Raw genomic sequence first — 25,345 nt, 5'->3', positions numbered from 1 at the left:
TCAATGCTGATACACCCAGATTCGTACAATTGGGGCTAAACTGGACTAACTCCCAACTAATTTAGGACTGCACTAGCTTTGCAGAGAATATAACATTTGTATATTGTATATTTGGTATATCTTTAAACTGAATTAAAGTGAATGGATGGATGATCCACAGCTCAATGCTGGGGGACTTCATACCCCTCTATCCCACACCTGGCATTAGGCATGATGCCAATAGGTTCATGTTTATCTACTCTACTAGCAGTACGTCTCTACATGGACTAGACAATCTGTGTCAACACTGAGTGCAACTTAAAGCAGCACATAAGTCAGTCTGTTTAAGTGGTTAAAGTGTTAATAAGGCCCCTTATTATAGCTTAAGGCATTTCCACACAAGATTATGTTTGTCTATGAATTTAGTGTTTTTCTAGAAGCATCTAGGCCAAGAATAATCTAAGAACCTATATTTGGAAGTGTTTTTCTCAAACAGCGCCTTGTTTCTTAAACAGAAAAGATCGGAGAACCGGACTGAAACAAGTGTTTGTTATATTCCCCATGTGGCAGTAATATATGGTGTGTTTTTTTCCATTAATTCTTGGAATAAGTGTCTATGTTTATCATTTTCCATTCAGCCTGTTTTGGCTCTTGTCGTTCCCAATCAGACTTTAAGTAATCAAACTATTTTCTCTTTGCAAAATTCACTTTTCCTTTCTGTGACCTTGACCCTTGTCTGTTCTGTAGCACATGCTTAACACCTGGACCTGAGTATGTTATTTGTGGCTTGTTGGCGATAGTTAAGAGATCATGCACGTCTGCTGGTGTCATTCAGAGCCATAGATCTTCTCCTAAGTCCTCCTTGATCCCAGAGATGTGGGCTTGCTAAGCAGTGACCTAGCTTCTCCTCAATGACCTCCGTTCTGATCTCACAGCTTTAGACAGGCAACTCCTTAGAGTCCCCCTGGGGCTTTGGTTACAGACCACCAGCTATATAAGGGCCTGTCATCACCAATTACAGCCCACAGTCAGCCCATCCTGTCCCTGGCAATGTGTCTGTCTGCTGCTGCCATAGAGGTGGGCTTGGGTCAGGCCTTCTTCTGTTCTGAGCGTCCAAGTCTCTCAGCATCTGTGCTACCACGCTGCCACATGTCTGTGTTTGCTCTGATCTTTGAGCCTCAGTGCCATGTGTCTCTGCACTGTCATTAGCCTGCTAGCCACAACAGGCTGCTATTTTGCCACTGAGCCATGTCTCTGAGAAAACAGTGCTTTGAAGTCGCTTGATTCAAATGTGAGTGCATATGAATGAATGATTGTACACGGACACGATTTGTGCTAAAGGTGGTCAAAGCGACAGCCAAAACTGTGTGTTGCTATTTTATTCATGTGGAAATGATGTACACACACCTGAACAGGAAGGGTTTTTAGAGTAGTGTGGTAGAGGTACATTTCTACATTTGTTATTGAATAAAGTAAATTGAAAGCACTATTTTTATTTGGTGTGTTTCTGAGTTTTGCGGTCCCCAGCCTTTGCTCCAGCACCAGACATTTGTTCTCTATGTGCTTCTCCAATGCCTGCAGCAGCTGTCATCAACTTTCAGCTCTTCTAAGAGAATGACAGGAGATAATCCTTCTACTTAATAATCACCAGTACCGTCCTGATAGTCAGTGGGCTGTGTTTGGTGCCATAGAACATTGCAGTGTAGAGTAGAAGGGCATAATGTAAGGCTGGCTGATGTGTTATTAGCTGATAAATGTAAAAAAGTATAGGTATGCACCAATATGTAAATTCAGGGTTGACACCTATATTTGATATATAGATATATTTGATATATATGCCAGATTGTTGAATATGGGAATGCCGTTTTACATTGTATCCAATTTAATGGCCCAATAGAAATGCTCCAAAATAGAAATGCTGACTTGGAGTGGAAGACAACATTTTTATTCTAAGTTCAGGAGTTTTTTCTCTCTTGTGTAAAGCTGCTGTTTTTTTTTGAGATACAAGATTTTTTCTTACAGCGTCATTTTAATTCTTAAGCATTACAAATGTAGCACAGTTAATACAGATACAAGGGTGTTAAAAAGAGTTTAAACTGCTTTTGTTGGAGTAACTGTCTCTACTATCCAGGGAAGAAGGCTTTCTGCTAGATTTTGGAGCAGTTCTGTAAGGATTTAATTGCATTCATTGACAAGAGAGTTAGTGAGGTCATGATGTTGGATGATCACCACCCCACCTCACCCCCACCTCATCCTCAACCCTACAATCGATCCCAAAGGTATTGGATAGAGCACCATCCATCATTTCAGAGAACATGGCTCTACTGCTCCACAGCTTAATACCCCTCTAGCCCAGGCCTGGCATTCTACTGGCCTATTCTACTGGCAGTACCTCTCTACAGTGGCTAGACAAGCTATGTTTGTGCATTTGCACATCTGTGTCAGCTATGAGTGCAACTTAAGCAAAAGGTATTCATTAAAATGTTGTTTCCACAAACATTTGGACGCACTGTGTACTTTATTGCCCGGCAATGCCAGATTGTCAGCAGGTCAAAAAGAAGTGATGGCTGTCTTCACATGTATAGGCGAAGACTTGTTCATACCCTCCTAGTGTCAGGAGCATTGCTAGTGTTAGGGGGAGTTACAAACAGGTGGATTAATTGGCAGCACAACGTTGTGAGAAAAAGGGAACAAACAAATAAACAATCAATAAAATAAGTTGCAGTTACATTAATAAGTTACATTATTGGTTATTGGCTTGAGGATAGGCCAGAACAAGGTTCATTTCCAGTTACAGGCCCCGTAATGCCATATAGGTGCCTCCCTTGACTGTGTTGTGGGGCACACTGACCACTCAAGTCATGCAGGACCTCTGTCCTTCATAACAATGACGTGGACCTCATGCGACAGTTCCTGTGCGTTCATTTCTGGAAACATCCACAACGTGTCCCCACCAGAGGTCAAGAGTAGAAGTCAACAGTATGATGGATGGGTGGAGCGTACCATCCCACACCAAAGGGGTGGGATTTTTCCTGGAGATTAAGGAACACAATAGTCTGCTATTTTGTACCCATCTGTTCCTCTTTTTTCATTGGCCACAGCCTCCTCTTTGCCCTGTCCACTGGGGCAGCTAAATATATAGTGCTAGCTGGTGACATTCTCAGACAAATGTGTCCTCCAAGACAAACAATTACACTGTAATATTTTTCTTTGGTGGTCTGACCTACCTACACGACCAGGCTCAGAGGGCCTGATATGTTTTCCTGTAACAGCCACCAACAGGCTCCCCGAAAAAGCCACAGTCAGAGCAACCACTAAGGATACTATTTAGCCTTGTGGTCCCTGTGAGCAAATATTTGAAATGAGGAAAAGCCGGACTAAACAAAATCCATCTGAGTGAAGGATGGTGAGCTAATGGAATGCAATTTAGGTGTTTATGTTTGTTCCTCAGCCTGGCTTCAATTCTACTGGCACGTCTCTCGCAAGCCTAGTCTAGTGTGGCAGTCATTGCATACCCTTTTAAGCCAAGGTGCTAGAACAGGCCAAAGGGACGTCCAGCACCTGCCTCAGATGTGACTGGTCCACAGAACTCCAGTAATAGAGCCAGTGGTTTTCATATCACTTGCTGCGTGCAAATTGTCAGTTGCTAGTGGGATCTGCCTGCAGTCTGCTGGTCTTCTGTCCCCTGTGGATATAGAATGGCACTCGTACGTCTGCCAGGCATTATTTAGACAGGGCTCATTGTGCTCTACTGTGGCCAAGTTGGTGTACTGTGTCACTGTAGCATGACATCATGAGTGCTGCTGTTGTGGTTTCTTTGCTGTGTAATGAATGAGTTGTTTTGTTAATGGGTGTGTATCTATCCTGATGTTTACTACTATGTTATATACCAACACAGAGCGGTCCAGGTCTGCTTAAAACTTTGTGTAAGGTAAACCCGCTGGCTTGGTTTACATTGTATCTACACTCAAGTACGCTTTCAGTATACGCTTGCATTTCTTGCAAGGTTACAAATAATGATTACCCATCTGTTGATGCACTATTTATCAGCCTCCCATTGCTAAACCCATCAGTGGAAGGGAACCACCACAGTACCACTGCTAACCAGATATTATTTAGGTGGTGGACCATTTCCGACACAGCATAGACACTGTTGTGGTGTTGTGGCTTTGCTTAGTGTCAATACTACTGGATTGAGAATAGTTCCTCAGCCAAAAATAAAATATCCAGCCAGCAATGGTCCTGTGGTCAGAAACTGACCACTAATAAAGGGCTAGCGTATGGCTGTCAGAGCTGGAAAACACTCAAATAATTGTTTTTTGTCTATTATTTTTGGCAGATCTGCACTTTACTCTGTATTTTAAGATGTTGTTCTTTGATGTATAAATAGCAATGTACTTTGGTTGGAGTGAAACTGCTCAGATGTGGCTTTACAAGCCCTTTTACCACCCTGTTATTTTGCCTCAGAATCAAAACACACTGTTTACCTCTTTATTGCGGACTCGTGAAAATAAATAATAATCTCTGCTTTTATTGGCTGGTTTTACGACACCATGATGGCCCACAGCTGCATAACATCTTCCAGTCTGGCCTAGTCTAGCTAGCTGAAGTGATTATAGAAAGATCTGGTAAGGTTAGCTTTTAGCCTAGTACCCATTGGCTCCTCAGAGCTCTCAATACTTTTCTTGTGGCCAACTCGCATGGCACGCAGCTCATTTCTCAACTCTTAACTGACCATTATGCAGATACCAGCAGCAGAGCTTTCCCCCATTGGCTAGCTTTAGCAATAGCTTCTAGTCTGATTCTCCCAAAGTAGCTGTTGGGTTGTCAAAGGCTAATAGGCTGGGTAAAAGAAGTCAGGACAGAGTTATGTTACAATTTTGGGGTTTGGGTAATTTTTTGGTTATGCTGGATTTTCTTTTCACTGTAGAGAAAACATTTTTAAGGTCATTGCTTGGTCACTTTAAAATGTCTGTATTTCCAATCAGTGTTTATTTGTTGTATGTTTTATATGTGAACCCCAATTTAGTAATTTCCAATTACCATCCCCTTGATATCACACAATTCCACCTCTACTGGGAGGGTGAAGTCTAGCATGTGCTTTTTTTGAGGCACAAAACCAGCCAAATGCCATGGACCTGCATGATGGAACGTATTAGCTCATGCTCAACACTAGAGCCAATGTGAGAGGGACTTCATACCTCATTTTCCTTCTATACTGTGACATACAGTGAGATTCTGATATTTTTCTCTGTACTTCTTCCTTCCTTTTAACTCTATAACCACAAAGTGTCCCAACAAGATTTCTAACAAAGTGACCAGTAGGTGTGTGAAAAATAGAAAATATAATAGAAGAGAAATTGTGGCTCTTCTCAGGGTTCTTGAGAGCTTCACTGGGAATCTCCAGGCAGGCCCTAAATTATCTTTCTTGTTTCAGAGTCAGGCAGAGGCCCACTACAAAGGGAACCGCCATGCCAGAAGAGTCAAAGGCATTGAGACCTCTAAGAGTCGTCCACAGGAAAGTGACAAGCCTCCCCCTGGGCCCACCTCCTCCCCATCACCCCCTGGAGCCCTGCCGGTCACCGCAGACACGGACTCCAGCAAAGCAGGTAAAAACAACACATTCTACATAGCACGTATCTAACATAACACTAACATAGGAGATACAGTATTAGTCTTATAGCCACTAGAACTGTCTATTCTCAACCAATAAAGCAGCCACCCTATCGTCACCAGGCTGAAATAGCCTAGCCTACAGGTTATTTTCCATGGCTGTATGTGATTGTGCTGAACACATAACATATTAACTGTAGGAATACGTGCAGGAAAGAATTTCGGACACTGACTTAATGCTGCTAATCATTACAATATGTGAACAACTCGAGGCCCTGTTTGCTTATATTTCCAGGCATGTAACTCAAGCAGACTAGCAAAACTATCAGGAGTCTTGTCATACCATTATATATCTCCCCAAACTGTGTGGTCTGACCTTTCCATTCCGAAAGGAGCCCAGAGCTTTCCCAGTGCTAGGGTTGAGAGGGCAGTTCCAGGCCCTATCCAGCAGAGCAACACAAGCGAGAGCAACACAAAGGAAACGTCCTTCCGACCTAGCCCAGGAAATTGCAAAGCAAGACTGCTAATAATGCAGATAGAGCACAACAATCTTCAGTTGTGGTTCTGAAATTCTTGGAGGAGGTCTGGGTGAAGGCCTGAAATGTCAGCCCTCGTTTAGAGGCTGATCTCATGTAGTCGGTGTGACTGTGCACAGTGCCACGGGAGCATGGCACTTGTTTTGCATCTTTATTAAGCAGGACCAGCTGAAGTGCTTATGACACTGTGGGTGGTATGAGTGGGTATTAGAAAGCCATTTGTCTCTGTTTCAAAATAAACTGCAGGATTGAAAGGGGCTGACTGGGAGCAACGGGCAAATAGTGAGATGGAGTGAAAGTGATGGCGTGAGTCAGGGAGGTTGCATGTGGAAAAAAGAGTGAAAGAGCAGAGAGTTCACAAGTCTAAGGGGGGTTAGCTGAGAGAAAATAGTGTGAAATAGCCACAGAAACATCACAGCTGGTCTTTGTATAATCACACTTATTAAACATTAGCAGATAATTTAATCCAGGCAGGTTAAGAGGACAATAAGATAGGTGAAGGGTGCCTCTATTGGTCATTAAGAGCTGCAGGCCAAATGTCTGGACCGACTGCACCAAGGTTATTAGACTTTTTTTTTCTTGGCAATTCATCAGTAACTCAAACTCAAAACTAAACAATATTCAGTTAATTGGCTTGAATATGATATGAGTTAGCAATGCCAAAAAGCATGTTTACCATAATTAACACTACAGCAGCTTTTAACAGGTGTAGCATTTTACCATGCTAGTTCACCTGAATGCTTACTTGAACCTGACCCAGATGTCCAAACCTGAAGAAACCTGCTGTAAATAGTTAGGTCCTGTCAGGTTCAGACTTCTGCACCTCCCTTTTCCTTTCCCCAGTTGTCTTTCTGCCTCAGCCCTCCTCTTTCCATTCTATCATCACCACCAACTCAGTGCTGGATCAAAACATTAGGAAAGTGGGAAGCACCCAAAGCTTCATGACATTTTCCAAAGGTTGTGAGCAAGTGCTGGATTGCCCTTTTCAGCTTCACCCCGGTCGTCACGACAGATGCAAACTCTGAGAGCACCCCAGGGTCATTCATAAGGTTGCTGCAAGACGTTTGTAGAGAGGCAGCTTTTCTACACTTCTCATCCACACCACGTACAGTCAGTGCAGATACAGTGTGGTAAGAATCAACAGAGCACAAGCCTGTTCTTCATAACAATCTCCTGAATCTGTATTTTTCTTCCTGTTCGCATCCTGCTGGTTGCCCGTCTTCTCTGAAGAGCACAGAGAGGGCAGGGTTCAACAGAGAGGACACTTTAGCCATGTCCGACGCCTAGGGATTTAACTGCATATAGAGAGCAGTCATCTCCTCATGAAGGCCAGGAAGAATTCGAGCAGGAGGGAGCCAAAACAAGCCGGCCCATGATCTAAATGTGAAACCAGATACATGTGAAAGAATGCTTTTTTCCGTCCAAACTTCAATGCTTTGACCCTCCCCCTCTTCACACACACACACACACACACTCTCTCTCTCTCTCTACCAGAATTCCAATGCATCGCCGTTAGCTCATATCTCTCAGCGGTTTCTTTGTTTTGATGGCTTTCTGTAATACCAGTTTCACAACACAGCCTCCATGGAACTGACAGCCCCTAGGGAGCCAACAGCTGCAGTCCCATCTGGCCATTGGAAGCCCTGTGTCCGGGGGTAGAACCGAATGGATTGTGTGTGTGATGTGTGTCAGAACAGTTTGGAGGCATCATCTAGTGGTTCACCGAGGTTATTCCTCATTATCTCACACTTGTACTCTTTAAAAAGAAAGATGCCAAAATGGCTCTTTAGGGTGATGCAATAAAAGAACCACACTTGGTTTCTTCAAGAAAGGTTCAATGGATGGTTCTTTAAAGAGATGAGCAAGTGTAAAAATCTAATCAAAGTAATTAGACACTTAAACTAAGCTATTTGCGCCAGCATAAAGACTGGAGTTTTTTTGGGCTGGAGTTCAAGTGGCTTCTGCTTAGAGCTAGTAGACCAGACCAGTCTAAAGAGTGGAGCTAGAACTGAGAGATAGGACTGAGTTAAAGTAAAAATACAGGGTGGTGGTGGTGGTGGAAACTTGACAAGGGACATGAAAGGTATAGATGGGAATTTGCAGGATGTTAGATTGGGACAAGCAGGGGCTTCAGGCATGTTCCTCTTCCCCAGAATTCTGTTATTTCATAACCCCACCTTTAGTGATGCTATAAAAGCACCACTTTTGGTTCACCTTGAGATTTTTCAGTGTGTAGAACGTTGAAATAATGGTTCCACCAATTTCAGGGTTCTTCCTTCTTTAAATTTCAAAATATTTCCTGAAACTCAAACCAAAAATGTTTTCAAATGTTTCTTGGGGAAATAAATTTAAAACGTTTAGAAACTTTTTTTAGAAATTTTTTTGAACGGTTCTTTGGGAAATAAACAGTGCTCCTTCTGTAGCATTGCCCCAAAGAACCATTTAGAATCTTTGTTTTTGAGAATGTCAATATTCACATACAGTCATATGCAAAATGGCGGGAACCCCTGATCACGTTACATGCACGTTATTATTATTATAATTATTATTGTGAAAATAAGTGAACAAATCTACAAAAGACAGAAATTGAAATTGAATTTTAATACACAACTACTGTTTAAATGCTTAATTTAGTTTATTAAAATACATAACATGCAGCATATACATATACAAATACAGGGTTTATGGCACATTTTAAATGTTTTATTTTTTAGCAAATAAGTGCCCAAATACCATATTTAAGCTTCTTTCCTGTATATGATTGGTTTATTTGTTAACTCATTTTCACTTGAAAATCAGCTAAATGTAATTTGCATACCACTATGTGTGTTTATGGGTGTGTTTGTTGCCTTGTAATATGGCAGCAGTTAATGGAACTTGAGAAGTGTTTTCCACATTTGCTCCATTTGCTCTTTGTGCACATGTGTGTGTGTGTGTGTGTGTGTGTTTGGGGTGGGAGGTCGGGCTGGAAGGAGAATTCCCACGCTTCATGAGAACTGCTGCCATGCAGTGCTAAACTAGACCTGAAACTGTTATTATTTATTGAAGACTTGCTTTCACGCATCATCGGAGCCAGCCTCTTCCAGAAGGAGGAAAGACAAAACCCCCAGTCCGAAAAGTCACCCCTTTTTTTTGACCGGCGTGGGTGTAAAGTTTCAGCTGTTGCCAGGAGACCCAATCGAATGAATCTATCTCCACACTGAGAGCCTGTTTCCTGGACATCGCTTAAGTCCAAGGCTCTGGGGAGAAAGAGGCCAGGTCAGTCCTGAGGGACTTGGGGAGCTGGAGGTTTGACAGGGATCTTCAGACTCTCTGTTTACTCCCTACTGGTTTCACTCCTTCATGACCCCTCCCTCCCTAATGAAGGGTTGCACTAAAACCAGTATGTCAACCAAAACATCTTGTGGCCTGGGCCTCTCACATTCAAACGCTAGCTTTGGGCTGCCACATCTGGCCTGTAGCTATAGCAGAAGAGTATATTAGTGTGCAGAAGCTGAATAGAGATTGAAATAGCACAAGGGGGCTCATCTGTGCCTGTTCCTGGCCCAATGTGACTGTTGGCAGAAAACCTTGCATCTTAGAAACAATGTTTTTATGCTCATAATTTGTATGTACAATACTGTGAAAAAAATATTTAGCCCAGTTATTCCCAATTTCTTCTATTGTAACATATTTAATGTGCCGGATCATCCAATATAAGATAAAGACAATTACCTGAGTTAACAATGGGTCAGTCCATTTACTAAAGATGAAGACCACCCCTGGATAAAATAGCATTTCTTTCACAGCACTGTATATTAATGTAGAGATTTTATTGGATCAGTTTGTACCATTTCTGTTGGTCTACTGATGATCAAATGTTTACTGCAACATAAAGGGCAGCCTGCATTTTTAAACAGAGTAACATAAACTGACTGTAATAATAAGCTCTTAGATCTGCTTCCCTGAGCTTCTCTAAAATATACAATAGACAATGCATGTCCATTTATGTGCATGAAATTAGCATTTCCTAAAAACATTGCATTGAAGTCATTTTGGTCATTTTCTATTGGTTTACAGCTGGCATCAAACAGTTTTAATAAAATGGAGTTGCTAAGTTGTCTTGTGACAGCAATGATAAGCTCCTAGCCTCGCGTCCCTAAGCTCCTCTAAATCTCCTCGACTGCTTCCGTCATCATACACCTCCAAAGCTACAGTGGCAGGATCTCCGCAACACCCTCAGTCTATAAAGATGACAGGAAGGGTTTGGTAAATAGGCGAGTGCTGCTGGATGGGAGAAGTGTGTCTGGGCCTGTGTGACTCAGTGTTTAAAGCAGGAGCCAGAAATGAAAGAGAGAGAGAGATAGAGAGAGAGAGGGAGGGAAAGAGAGAGAGAGAGAGTGAACGCACCTCCCTCCATAATTAATCAGCCACAGTGCTCGTATTGGGCCTTGTGTTTCAGTGCTTGTTAATGATTAACTAGGGGTGGGGTGACTGGTGGCTTTTGGCCCTCTCTCCTATCTGACCCCTTTAACACACCTGTCACACACACAGGCCGTGCTGCTGCAGTTTTGTCTGCTGCTATGAAGAAACTACAAAGCTAGTGTTTTTTATATATGTGAGCTATTGCTTTAATTCTTATGAGTCCAAAATCCTGTTAAGTTTAATAAGTCTCAAGTGGCACAACTGTCTAAGTGCACACCTCTTATTGGGAGTTAATAAGTGATGCCACAGCCATTTATGACTCTGAGTCAAAGAGAGCATAATTGGTCTCTCTGGGTGGGTAGGATGGCCCTTCCTTTATCCACATCACTCAGGGTGAACCTAGCCAGTATTGGCTGGCATGGCATAGCTGGCTGGATGGCACTACAGTGTTAGCAGTTTGCAGGAATTATCCTCCAAGCATGTTGAGATGTCCAGTTATGTTTCGTTAGCGGCAGTGTATAAAGACACAGTGGAGCACCAACCAGACATTCCAGACAACACAGTTCCACTGCTCCACAGCACAATGCTGGGAAGCTTTATACCCCTCTAGCCCATGCCTGGCATTACGCATGGTGTCAATAGGTTTAAGTGTATTTGCTCCAGAGAGTCCTATTCTATTGGCAGTACTTATCTACATGGACTAGAAAAGCTTTGATTTGATCAGGATTAATAGAACTGAGAGATCCAATAAAATCATCAGCTCTGATAGCCACCTTTTAGATGAGATGAGGACACTGGAAACTGTTTAATATGTAAAATAAATTACAAAAAAATATATTGTATTGTATTGTATGTATGTATGTATGTATTTGCTTCCTATAGAACATATGTACTATTAAATCCATTGAATTCTATGCATCACTGTTTTGGTGTTGGAATATGTATCAGCATGGGAGTTTGCTGGTGGGAAACATGCAGAGGATTTTAGAGTAAGTTTAATTGCCTTATTTGTGTGGTGTGCATAGTTACACCATAACTGCTCTCTTAGAATCAAATAGCATGCCCACTTTTGGTTCTCTGTGCCTGGTTTAAACATTTCACTATTAGAAAATAATATTTAGTGTTGTTTTCCCCTCTGAACCCGTTCTTAAAATATTTATGGTACGGCCTGGCTGTGTTTGGAGAACGCCTCTGTTTTTGATAGCTTATGCAAGTCTTGTCTCATTTGAGTGTAAAATGTGTGCACCGCTCAAGAGTGGATGGTCGGGTTAGGCTGTGAAGTGTGCAGGACAGAGTGCAGTAAGGTCAGGACTGCACCTGGTGTAGTGCGCAAGCTGGAGATGGAGATGATGGTTGTAAATGAAACGGTTCAGCTCTAAGAGAACCACAAGAACCCCCCGTTACTCTCACTCCACCTTTCCTCACTCTTCTAGAGCTTAACCCAAACCACATGCACGCTGCAGAGTTTGCAGTGCCTCACCACCCACTCACTGCCACTCACTAGACTTTTTTTTTCAGCAGACCTGATGCTGTGCTCGTAAGGTTGTGAGTGTACATGTGGGTGGGTGTGTGTGTAATGATGATGATCATGGTGAATAATTGTGGGTGTATATGAGAATAAGCAGTGCTGCGAGTATTAGGTTGGAGTGGAAGTTCAGCTGCGCTTCATTAAGAAAACAAACCAAGGGGCACGGAAAAGCAAAACACAAAAAGTAGGAGCTTATTGCTTTTAAAATGAAAGCCACTATAATATGATCAAATTATTTGTATTATAGCAACAACTAATTATATTTTATATTAGTAATAATCACTTCTTCCACCAATTAGTGTTTATTAACAGAATGCTATGTTACAGCTTTTTAAAGGGCCCATCTCATGGAAAACCATATTTTCTCATTGTTTTGAGGTAGCTGTTGTAGATAAACATTGTTAAGCTTCCAAAACACTTTACTTACTAGATCATACATTTTATTTATGCAAACAAGTGGTAAAATATCCCATAAAAAAACTATTAAAGCTATTTATTGGTCTTGTACATTAACATACTGTAAGTGCATAATGTGGTCATCCTAGCACTTTTGGATCAAATGGAAGATGTGCAGCTGTGCAGCTGCCTGTGTGTATACAACTGCTTTGTAAATGTATGTAAATGTATTTGTAAATGGCTCAGTCAGTCAGATTTTAGAGCCAAAGCTATCCCCTTTATAAATTCCACTCCCTCCAAACATGTCCATACATTCACTTCTTCAGAGGGCTAATAGCACACAGTACTGTGTGCATAGAGTCATTACTCTCCCCTCTGTGTGTAACAGGTCACAAGGGTCGTTTGCTCGAACATCCTGTATCTTCCCGCAGAGGCATTCCCCTTTACACTGCACTTTCATCCAGCTGATCTTCATGAGCCTCTGAAAGCTGGTCAGCCTGGAAGACACACAGGCCCACATCTGCTCTGCAAACTGAAAAATAGTTAATAGAGACAGTGAGGGAAAGATAGGGAGCAGAGAGTTGGCGAGTGAGAATGAGAGAGAGATATAGAGCAGGGGGCGTTAGGGACTTTCAGCATGAAGTCAGAATGAGCTCTAAAGTGGCTCCTCCACCTGTAAGACTCCGCCAGAAACAGCTAGAACATTCAGCTAGAACATTTCTGCTACATAAGATTATGTTATGTATGGCACAGCTGAGCGCTGCTCAGGGTGTAACCGTTAAAAACGCAGCGTGAGCATGAGTTTGTGTAAGAGCTCATGGGCTAAGTAGTTGGAAATGGTAAAGGCCTACGTAATCCTTAAACGGAAATGAGCATTTAAAGTCAGTGTTTACGTTTCTCGCCTGAACTGTTCTGACATATTCTCTCCAAGACCATAATGTGTGACTGAACTTGGCTCTCAGTGCCTTCGGTTTGGGAAGATATCGCTTTATTTTTACTAGAGGTGACTGACGGAACTCTGGAATACTCCCCCACCCAAATTTAGGGGGTCTTTGTGGTACTCCACCCAGAATCTTGCTGAATGCCTAAAGCATTACTCATAGGAGGGGATAGCCTTATTCAAAACAGGCGTGTGTTCTGTATCCTCGTATCCTGTGTGTGAGAGTGTGTTTCCGTACATTTTTAGGAGAAAAAAGTCCTTTTTGACAAAAGCCATGTCTCCATGTTTCACTGGAAGGAAAAAAGCATTTATTATGATCTGATTTTTTTAGATTATAAAATGCCCTATTAAATATAACTGCACACACATGTCCATTTTTTAAAACATTTTTTCACTTTCTTATATGATGTGAATCTGACAGTTGTTCTATACATTGTGATCATAAATGGACCAATAGAAATGCTCCAAAGTGACTTGGAATACAATCTTTATACATTGACTTCCATTGAAAGTTCTTCTCCTGTAAAGTTGCTGTTTTGTAGATACAAGGATGTTGAGAGACAATACTTTGTACAATATATGTCCAAATGTTTGTGGACACCCTTTCTAATAAATGTATTGAGCTGTACTGCAAGTTTCACCCATTGCTGATGCAGATGTGCAAATGTACACACACACACACACATTGTCTTGTCCCTGTAAAAAACTCTCTGGAGCAGATCTATTGAATCTATGGCACCATGCCTAATGCCAGGTGTGGACTAGAGGGGTATAAAGCCCCCCAGCATTAAGCTGTAGAGCAGCGGAACTGTGTTCTCTGTAATGATGGATGGTGCACGCTCTAACGCTCTTGTCGCTGAATGCAGTCAAATCCTCACAGCAATGCCCCTCCAAAATCTAGTAGAAAGCCTTCTTCCCTGGACATAGAGATGGTTACTTAAACAAAAGCAAGATAAACTGTTATTAAATACCCTTTATTTCAGAGAAAACTATAAATGAGCAGGTGTCCCAATACTTTTGCCATTATAGTTTATAGGGCATGTAGTGATTTGTGTATGAACATATGTATATGTGTGTTTGTGAGTGTGTGTTTTCTTTCACTTTCTCACCCAAAAATACCAGAAAGGAAAACAAACCCATCTGTTTTCCATTTCTTTCCTCTGGTGCAGAAGGGTGAAACCACATCACACGGTCCTGTCCTCAACTTTCTGAACCCTCTGTGTCCAAAATACTGCAAATGATCCCTTTCATTTGCTGTACAAATTAAAAAGAACACATTTAAATTTGTGCAGCAACCCTAAAGATTATCAGAAATACCTTTTTATGTCAATTTAAAGCATTGTGCTTCATGAGCTGGTATTTCTGAATGCTGTTTTTCTATGCTCCATAAACTCTGTGGTGTGTACTACCTGGCAGGCCTTCAAGGCCAGCTCAATTGGAGGTTTGAGGGGGAAAAAAAGACATTCCAATCCCATTCTTTATTGTGAGGAATGCAAAAGCAAGACTCTAATTACCTCGGAACAGAAAAGCAGCAGTTGATATAATAGTGGTGTTTCTTTGTTTTGTAGATGAGACACAGCCTGGTCCTCAGTTGAACCGGTCTGTGGCGGCTCAGGGGCCTCTGCCTGCGTCAACTTCTCCTACCCCAGACTCGCCCGGCCCCTCCGCTGGTGCCCTCATGCCAAGCCCTGCCACTCCTGTCCCCCCACCTGCTAGCAGTTCCTCCCCTGGCTGTGGCCCCACCAACCCGGAGCAGTCCAGCCCCGGAACCCCTGCAGCAACCACAGCCGCCTCCGGCAACCCCGAAACAGAGGAAGACAAGGCCAAGAAGCTGCTGTACTGCTCACTGTGCAAAGTGGCCGTCAACTCTCTCTCCCAGCTGGAGGCTCACAACAAAGGTGAGCTTCACCACACATTCCATCTGCAGCCCTGCAGGTGCAAATATGGGTTCTTTGGAGCGATGAATTAGAAGAACTATGTTCTATTCCCTAAGGATCCATTCAGTGGATGTTTTCCACAACCCAGCGCACATTGGAACAATCCAAATTGGGTTGGAGTGCCATCCTGTGTGTTCTAGCATGTGCTCCTCCTTTTAAACTGTTCTAGAAAGTTCTTCTTTATTTATATCCTTCTTAAATGCTCTGCCCTGTTCACACTGTTCTAGACTACTCAACCTCATTCACATGTTTCTAGAATGTTCTCCTTCATGTATGTCCTTCTAGGATGCTCTGCCACATTTTCACTGATCTAGAACGTTTTCCTTCTTTCACAGTTTTAGATTTTCCCAGTTCTACAGTTTCTTTTTTGTTCTAGCATGTTCTCCATCGTTTGTGTCCTTCTAGAATGCTCCGTCACATTCATACTCCTCTAGAATGGCACATTTACACTCTTCTACAATGTTCTCCCTCATACACCCTGTTCTAGAATGTGTTCCTCTTTTCATATTTTTGGATGTTTCTGTCCCCAGTCACACAGTTAGAATGTGTTCCTCTATCCATGCTGTTCTAAAATGTTCTCCTCAGTTGTTCTGCCCCTGTTCACACTGTTCGTCTTTTTACGCTGTTTTGACGTTTTCTGTTCCCATTTAGGCAGCATGTTCTCCGCTGATATAGAATGTCCTCCCAACTTGTACTGATCTAGACTGATCTGCCCAATTCACCCTGTCCTAGAACGTTCTCCACCTTTCCTCCGTTCCCACTGCTCCAGAATGTTCTCCCTATTTTCACTGCTCTAGAATATTCTCCTCTATTCGCAGCTGTTCATTGCCCAGTTCCCCTTTCACACTCTTCTAGATTGTTCTTCTCCATATGCACAGTTAAATAATGCTTACATAAGCAGTATGGACAAAAGCATTGGGACACCTGCTCATTCACTGCTAATTCTGGTATTAAGGATATTAAAATTTGTTAATTGTACTTTCGTTGGATTAACTGTCTCTAATGTCCAGGGAAGAAGGCTTTCTACTAGATAACCCCTCTAACCCACCATGCTTCATACAAGTAGGCATGGTGACAGCAGGTTTATGTTCATCTGCTCAATCAGAAAGTCTTACTCTATAGGCAATATGTCTCTACTGGGACTAGACAAGCTCTGTGCGTGCATTTGCAGTCGCTTTTTTCTAGATTGCATAATGCCTCCTGCAGTATCACATCTGCAGAACACTACATCATTGGAATAATCAGTGCAAGTGATTTATAGGTATTTAAACCCAGAGCACGGTTCATGCTTTACTCACTTCAAATGCTTGGTCTGGTCTCCCCGGGCGAACAGGTCATCCCTCTCAGTTCATAGTACGACGATTTAAAATGCAAAAGTCATTTGGAGTTGGATGGGTGTCAGGTCTCCAAGTTAACAAATTCAGCACAGGTGTTTGGTTACTTATGCCGAGGACTGACTTTCCATTGTAGCTGCACAAAAATGATGGGACACAACTTAGGTGTGCTGTCAGATAAATATTCCTGCTCTGCTGCCAGGATTGTTAATACACGTCTGCCTATGATCCCGCATACCTGCACGAGGCTGCTCAGCTAAACGCGTAATTATTTAAAGAAATCAGCTGCTAAAAAATGCATGTTTTAGCTTGTGCTTTGAGCTGCAGCAATGTGCTGAGCCAGGCTCAAGGCACCACACTTCACTTGGTTGAAGGGGCAGACTAGCAATTATGGTCGCTGCAGAACGCCTGTTTAAATGTCTAAAATCAGATGGTTGCTGTGTCTCTGTGAAAGAGATTTCACTCACTTTTCTGTGATTTACACATGACTAGGCTCTGTTACAATGCCCTGGGGGGCCTAAAAACCATTAGACAGTCTTAGTGTGGAGTATTTGCATTCATTACTATATTAAGCTGTTTTATGTGAACAGGCACTGCTCTGCAGTATAATTTAGTATTTCTTATACTTTGTTATATGGCATTCTTGTATATTTCGCAGGTGTGTTCCTTTTATTATTGCCCAGTATTGTCTTTAGTACAGTATACTCACTATCCCATTTAGTACAAAATTATGGTTATTCTTGTTAGTACAGTATTTAGTAAAAGTATACAAATACTTCAGAATACTTAAAAAAAAGTATTTACTACAATATAACACACATTTCCTTTACCTTAGTATACTCAAATGTTCTCTTTAGTACAGTATACTCAATCTATCTGTAGTGCAATGTAATTGGTATTCGGTTTGGTACAGTATATTCAGTATTTCATTTACTTCAGTATACTCAGTGTACTCCGTGTACATTATATACCCAGTATTTTCAGTCCGTTTTAATTTTTATGCTACAGTCAGTGTTCCCTTTAGACTAACATAATCTGTATCTCCTTAGTACAATATAATTCATATTCTATTTCTTATTGGCTCAGTATATATCCAGTATTTTCTTTAATACAATATGTGACACTCATTGGTACATAATACTTAGTATTGACTACAGTATACTCAGTATCCTCTTTACGTTAGCATACACAATGCCCCCTTTAGTACAGTCTACCTAATATCTCATTAGTACAATATACTCAGTAGTATTTATTATATATATATATATATATATATATATATATATATATATATATATATATATATATATTCCCTTAGTTTCAGTATACTCAGTGTTTCCACTGGCACAGTATGTATCCAGTATTTCCTTTGGTGCCAAACACTCAGGATTCCAATTAGTACAGTACACCCGGTATCTGCTTTAGTGCTGATTAATTGTTCTCATTAGTTCAATAGACTCAGTGTTTACTTTAGTTCAGTATACTTGGTATTCGCTGTAGTACAGTTTAGTCAGTACTCCCTTTACTTCAGTACATTCAGTGTTCTCTTTGATACAGTATACAGCATTTCCTTAAGCAGCCAACCTGTTTTTTTCCCTAAACGCAATATACTGACTTGGAAACCTGAATGAAGCACATTGCTATAGCCTTCTATCTTTTTGGCTCACTCTTCATCTCTTCATTTGGTGGGCAGCCGCTCTGATCAAGATCAAATTCATGTCATTTAAAGTACCCTGAAATGAGATTGGCTGTTTAGATAAGTTGATTAGAGGCGAAAACATGCCAAGCTTGTTAAATTGACTAGCCAGGCCTTTAAATCACTGTTACACTTTCCAGATGATATTAATGATCTGAATCAGGATTGACTGTTAATCGTGTTTGACCCCTTTTACCAACACCGGGCATTTCCTGTTTTTCTGGAGTTCTCACTTTATGTACACACAAGATGTCACTCTTCTTGTGTACACATCAAACAAGTGGGGTGGGGGAGAGAGCAGACATTAAAGGCTGCTGGAGGGGGTGGTTAATAAGTCATCCTTAAGCAGAACATCGCAATCTGGAAGTCATATAGCCAAACAAATCTTTAAAAAAAATGACAGAGGCCCAAAAATAAAAGCACATGTGCAGACGTGGAGCGGCAGAGTGGAAGTAGGTGGAGAAATGAAGGTTGAGGAGCTGGAAGGGCTCAGTGTTTGCTCATAAAGGCGGCTCTGTTGGTTTCCTCAGTCTGTTGGCCAAACTCATGTGTCAATACTTGTGTCATCTGTTTGTTTATGCCCCAGAATGTATTTACAGATCGAGTCCAGACAGAGAGGCGAGCAACTCTTATTGTCTGTCCAATTTGGAACCAAGATGAAGACAAACATTGCAAGAGTGCATTTTTGGCCAGCATGTCACTCTCTCACTGCCCTCCCTCTTCCCCCCACGCTCTTTCCCTCACTGTTACCCAAACCACCACCACCCCCCCCCCCCCACACACACACACACTGCTCAGGGATCTGGGGGCTCAAGGCAAATTCTCGGTCAAAGGGAGACGATGGCTGCTTTCGATCTGACTGGAATTGTTTTTTAACCAAGAAAAAAACATGCAATTAACTGTGAGTGAGGAACTGAGTGGGCTGGACCATTATGTTTTTATACGCATCATGAAGAACATTGATGGTTCGTCGGTTTCCAAGCATGTGGCTATTGCGTGTTCTCTGCCTTAAAGGCTTAGCCATGTTTTCATCCTCATAGGCCCGGGACATGACACTCACACACTTAAACAGAAACATGTGTGAGACTTTATTAAACCCAGCAATGAAAATTGATGAAGTTCATGTTTGGCAAAACACTGTGTCTGCGAGTCGGAAAAGAGCCTAAAGAATGCAGTTTTGCAAGAGCTGTGAAAGAGTGCGGTCTCAACTATTGCCCTCATTGCTTAAGTCAGTACTCTGCAAACCCTGGAGAAACATTAGATTTATGAATAAATTACTGCATTCAGTGGAATGTAGCAAGTACCTACATCAGCTTTCCTCACATTGCCAGATATGATTCTCAGTGAGCGTAATGATGTATTGCCATCAAAATGACAAGGAAACAGAAAACGCAGAAGATAGATTTTCCACTGTATCTCCATCCGTGTCAGTGTTTCCAGCCTGCAGACTGTAGCTCAGTCCTGTGGACATGGTATGAAGATACTGACTGAGCCCCCTAGTGCTTGAGGCAGGCCATTACTTCTCACATGTGTGTTCATTTAAGGCAGAAACTTGTGAAAGTGTGAATGCTTAAATGAGTCTTTATCTTTCCCTAGAGGTTCAAAGGTATAGTAAGAAGGCAGTCTAGGCCATTAGTCTGTGTGACAGAGCAGATGCTCTTTTTCTGAGTCATGCCTGACTATAGCCCCTGGTGTTATTCCTCTAATATACCTTCCATTTGGTTTGGTGAAGCGTGTGATTTATTGAGTGTCAGCAATAGCACCTGTCTTATGTGTCTCTATGTTTCTTAGGCACCAAACACAAAACCATTCTGGAGGCCAGGAGCGGGCTGGGCCCCATTAAGGCGTACCCCCGTCTAGGCCCCAAGCCCAGTGGGGAGCAGGGAGGTGGGGCAACAGATCCCAACACTCAGGAACGCACCTTCCACTGTGAGATCTGCAATGTGCGGGTCAATTCGGAACTGCAGCTCAAACAGGTGAGGAAAAACAGCATATTACTGTGTTCGTGTTAAACTGCAGGGTGCAGGAGCTCTCGCTGCAGTGAAGAAAGTAATGCATTCGATGTACATCTGAAATGTGTACGTAGTTTACACGGGTGTTGTCAAAATGAATGAAACCGAGTTGCAATAAAATGTCATTTTTAAGTCAGTACTATAATCCATTCCTAATCCCTTTTTTGTTTGTTTTTAGCTTTTTGGAAGCTCGCACACACGGCAATGAATAATTCATAAGTTTTATCAGAAATGTATTTTTTAATAATTACTATGCTGACTGCTTCTGTGTTCTATGTCTGCAGCACATATCAAGTCGAAGGCACCGGGATGGAGTGGCAGGGAAGCCCAACCCACTCCTAAGCCGACACAAAAAGCACAGGGGAGCAGACCTCACGGTAAGTGTCCCATGGGTGCACAAACTCTCCTAAATGAAAAATCTAAATATGGGGTTTCCCTAGTATCGCCTAGATATCACAGTTTGGTTCTTGTCAAACTATCTCAGATTCTTATGCTTGCCCATTTCTCCTGCTTTTCATACATCACCTTTAAGAACTGACTGTTCACTTGCTGCCTAATATATCCACCCCTTGATAGATGCCATTGGAACTAGGTTAACAATGTTAATCGCTTTACCTGCCAGTGGTTTTAATGTAATGGCTGATAGATATTTAAAAATGTTATATGTATAAGCAATTCTAAATGCATTTTAAAGGTTCACAGTAGCTTTTAAACAGAACTTGTTTTTCTAAACACTGTTTACCTGCCTGTTGAACTGTCTCTGACTGTCAGTTGATTTTATTATTGATTTTATTTATTTACTGAGCAATTAGCTCAGTGCACTGAACGGGACTATGTGGCTAAAGTGGCCAGATTTATTGATGGAGATTGTTAAGACCCAGTCACCCAGCTCTGCCGTGCAGCTCAATCAGTTTTGCTCTCCGTCTTTCTTTCAGGATCTCACCAAAGCGTTGGGCGCTGGTCTCCTGCCCAGTCCTCTGGCCGTTGCTGCAGCAATGGCAGCCGCTGCTTCCTCCAATCCGCTGGCTCTCCGCGCCGCAGCTCCCGCCCCCCATCCGCATCATCATCATCATCATCATCTCCTGCAGGGCCCACCCCTTAGCCATGCCATCCTGAGACCGGCCCCCGGGCCCATCCGCACCTCACACGGGCCAATCCTCTTCTCCCCCTACTGACACGCACCCTCCCTCAACCTACAGCCAGTCAGGAGCAACACCTCCAAAAGCACACTGTGAAGAAATTAAGAAAAAAAAAAAAACAATAGTAAACCACCGAGTTAACTCATCCACCTACTACTCAATTCTAAAAAAAGAACAAACTAGAGTGAGAGGAAAATAGAGAAGAAAGAAGGGAGAAGACGACTTGACAGGCGTTCCATCCCTCCTCTATCCCCTTGCCCTGCCCCTCCACCTTTGGAGGGAACTGACTGAGTGAGTGGCCGATGAATTAGCAAATTGTAAAAAGGAGAGATATGGTAAATAAGACTTTCTTCAGATCCGCTGTGCATCGACGTCTACCCTTCCCTTCTTTTCACACATACACTGTGAGATAGAGGCAGTCACGTAGGAACCGGGCACACTGCTTACGTTAAGTTCTGAAGGTTTAATACAGACATTAGCATACACACACATAAAGAATAAAGACTACTGCTAACCGTTTCTGTATGTACTGTGGGTCGCAGTACATGTAAGATTCCCTATCTTTCATTCCGGTTCGGTGTGTCCTCAGCCCTATGCACCTTGGAAAAAATAAGTACAAAAGAAAAGAAAATAAAAGAAAAGAAACCCTATTCCCTCAGTAGGATAGCTGCTTCACGTGGTTTCTGCTTTAACCAGCTCGTGACGTCTGAAGCTCTGGCCTGGGATATCGTAAGCATGTTAGCATCTTTTCAGTACGGAGACTTTGCTTCTGAGTTGTGCACTCACATCAGTTCCTGGGTGATCAACGTCATACTGGGCCATGGCAGGACGCAGGAGAAGAAGGAGACAAGAGGGGGCGTTGGCTGTATGTGGATGATATGAGAGGGATCCCAATTCCGGCCTAATGCTGGATGATGCTAGATGGTGGAAACATCTACTCGTCGGAGAAGCAGTTACCAGGATTCTGATTCAAAACTGATGAACATTAAAAATCAATCACTTATCATCCCACTCAGTCCCTCTCTCCCAAGATGGAAGGAAGATGAGATGCAGAGAAGATCCTCCAGTTCTTCATATCTCTGCTACCCGTCAATCTGTGCTCTGTGAGCTGATAGACTGGTTGGTTGTTTGGCTGGTTGCAATCAGTCCTGCACATCTACCCTTATAGTTTCCAAAGGAAGACCAGTAGATATCTATTTATTCTATCGTGTAGTGTAGTGTAGTCCAGATCCTCTGAGCTGGTTGATATCAGTAGTAACACAACATAACTGAGATATGTTACCTATAAGATGGCGTAGCTGTTAGCAGACTCACAGTGGCGTTTGAGGAACCATTGGACTGGGTGCTGGGAGAGCAGACAGCACAAGCACATGTTTGGACTCTCACAAGCTCTTCTGACCATCCACTCTATCTCTCTCTCTCTTTCTTTTTCTCTCTCTTTCTCTCTACATCTGTCTTTCTTCTTTCTCTCTCAACCCCCTCCCCATATATGAGTGTAAAATGATTATGCAACCTCAATGAAAAAGACCAGCAATATGAATCCAGCTCTTTCTCCACCACCTGCTCCTGTGTCTCTCAGCCTGAAGCCCAGCCAGGCTCCACCTCCAGCTCCACCAACTGGCAACCCTGAGAAAGAGGGATGACAAAAATAAAAAAACAACAACCAGGAGAATATTAACTAAGCAGGAAGTCAGGGGGTGGGGTAGGGAGAGAAGATATCCAGAGAATCTAAGCTGAAGGTCAGAAGGTCACAAATGGACAAGGTCAAGACCGTACAATCTCCTGTTCTTTGGTCTGAACTTCCTGTCTTGAATCTAAAGCCATGCAATGCATCTAATTTTTATTTTACTATGACTATGATGGATTTAATGTTATTGTTTTTGTTGGTTATTATGATTTTTGTTTGTTTGTTCATTTTCATAGAACACTGTTTTGTTGATTACATAGTGATGTGAAGATTATGAGGGAAAAAAAAACTCCACATGAAAAAGAAAAAAAATATTTTTCTATGTAGGTAGAAAACCTGCACGACAGGGGGGTGGGGGGTACTCTGGGGGGACGTGGCCTACTCACTGTAGATAATGATGTACCTGGGCAAGTGGAAGCATCGACTCGGAGGACGAGACAAATGAGAACAATGGCCCGCTATGTTGGATGCATTTCTCACAAAGTACTGCTGGAGATACACAATGCCCTTCCATTGACAAGCAATGCGCTGACGCGCTAACATGTCTTACTGTTGTTTGGATATTGCAATGCAATAAGTAATTGATTTATGTGACTTGTTCTAGATGAGCATTATACACCAAATGTACAGGGTTCTGTAAAACGGTTGCGTGTGCATCCGTGTTCGTCCACAGAGATGCTAGCCTTTTCAGTGCAGCAGGAGGGACTTTGAGGGAGGAGGGGGGGGCAGTCGCTGGCCCTTCATATTAAAGGGCCTTATGAATCTCTGCTAAGGGACCCAGGACACAGCAAAACCTGAGTGAAAACAATATATAGTCAGCCATACCCTTTGCATATGTAGCTTAGTTTCAAAGTTTGTTTGTTTTTGTGTGTGTGTGTGTGTGTGTGTGTGTGTGTGTGGACAGCAGGTCTAGTATAGTCTCATGATAATAATGCCATTACTTAATGCTAACGGATGTTGGCGTCCACCATCGTGCTTTGATTGAACTGACCTCTATTTGCAGATGTATTTGATTTTTTTTCTCTTTAGTTAGCGAGGCACTAGCAAGGGTGCTATAGTTCTTGTTGGTGTGTATCTTCTAGTGTTGTGTGTGTGTGAGTGTGTGTACAGACCTCTCCAGACTTGTCTAGGTGGCCTACAGACCACTCTGGGCCCTGGTGTGCTCACAACTGATCTATGCTCTAAAGTGTCCTCTAAGTGCAGATGCTCACTATACAGTGGATATAGCTGATTCAGGATCTGCAGTTAAAGGAGATTTTTCAGTTAGCGCTGCCGCTAACACAGTAAAAACGGGCCACCAGGGGCTTCAGTAACACTCTACGGGCTGTGAACCCCACACAGTAAAAGTGATCCACCACTTTGCACACTCCACACAAGCATGAGACAGACACACTTAGTTCCATCCGTGAAAAAAATAAAATAACTCTGTAAAGAAAGATGCTCATCCTGTAGTCACCCCCAGAAGAAGCATCATCAGTGTACATAAATGTCTGGAGTTCTTTGGTAGATCCATCCAACCTTTCAGGGCAGGTGTAACGTTAGTGATGAAGTGTGTTTTAGCCGTAGCCTTATTCCACCCTAAGCCTCTCCAGGAGCAGAGAAAAGGGAAAAATACGGAGAAGCTTTGGTCAAACCTCGTCTTGCCAATAAAAGTTATTTTTGAACTGAATTGTCAGAGGGGCGAAGAGTATGTATGGCGAAACGTAGCAATATTCAACTCATACTGGCTACTCTTGTTTATTGCAATAAAGGAGATCAACCAATAAATGCATATGTGAGTACAATATCATAGATGTAATTTAAATGAAACACAGAACTTTATGGAAATATTATTGGTATCAAGAGAACCTTGGAGTTACCACAGAAAAAAAAAACAGATTAATGTCTATAAATCAATAAAGAATATTAAACCTCATTCTTTGCAGTGCCCTTGCTTTATCAATAATTCAACCGATCCTCTAATAAATAATGAAAGGTGTAATATTATGATATCAGGTGGGATTATAATATTTGGTTTATTAAGGATCTTCACAGTGTACACTTGTCAAGTTTTCATGAGTGGTTGAGATAGAGAGTAAATGCTCACCCCTACCCCACACCACCCCACCCCACCCCACCCATACTCCACCCCTCATCCCGCACTA

General features: G+C 42.3%; 1 protein-coding gene across 3 annotated transcripts in view; it reads left to right on the top strand.

Moving 5' to 3' along the window:
* The window catches only part of znf385a (zinc finger protein 385A), a 90,230-nt gene extending 65,114 nt beyond the window's left edge, over nucleotides 1-25,116 (top strand). For all 3 annotated transcript variants that reach the window (XM_072696133.1, XM_072696136.1, XM_072696135.1), the window contains 5 exons: nucleotides 5,417-5,588; nucleotides 14,965-15,294; nucleotides 20,155-20,339; nucleotides 20,660-20,752; nucleotides 21,311-25,116. In XM_072696133.1, coding sequence (XP_072552234.1) covers nucleotides 5,417-5,588; nucleotides 14,965-15,294; nucleotides 20,155-20,339; nucleotides 20,660-20,752; nucleotides 21,311-21,550 — 1,020 coding nt within the window. In that variant the 3' untranslated portion in view covers nucleotides 21,551-25,116. The remainder of the gene's footprint in view (nucleotides 1-5,416; nucleotides 5,589-14,964; nucleotides 15,295-20,154; nucleotides 20,340-20,659; nucleotides 20,753-21,310) is intronic.
* Nucleotides 25,117-25,345: the final 229 nt, after the last annotated feature.

This window comes from Salminus brasiliensis, chromosome 14 (genome assembly GCF_030463535.1).
Source record: "Salminus brasiliensis chromosome 14, fSalBra1.hap2, whole genome shotgun sequence".
NCBI lineage: Eukaryota > Metazoa > Chordata > Actinopteri > Characiformes > Bryconidae > Salminus > Salminus brasiliensis.
The sequence above is the reverse complement of the archived record's forward strand: the minus strand, read 5'-3'. Positions and strand labels throughout refer to the sequence as shown.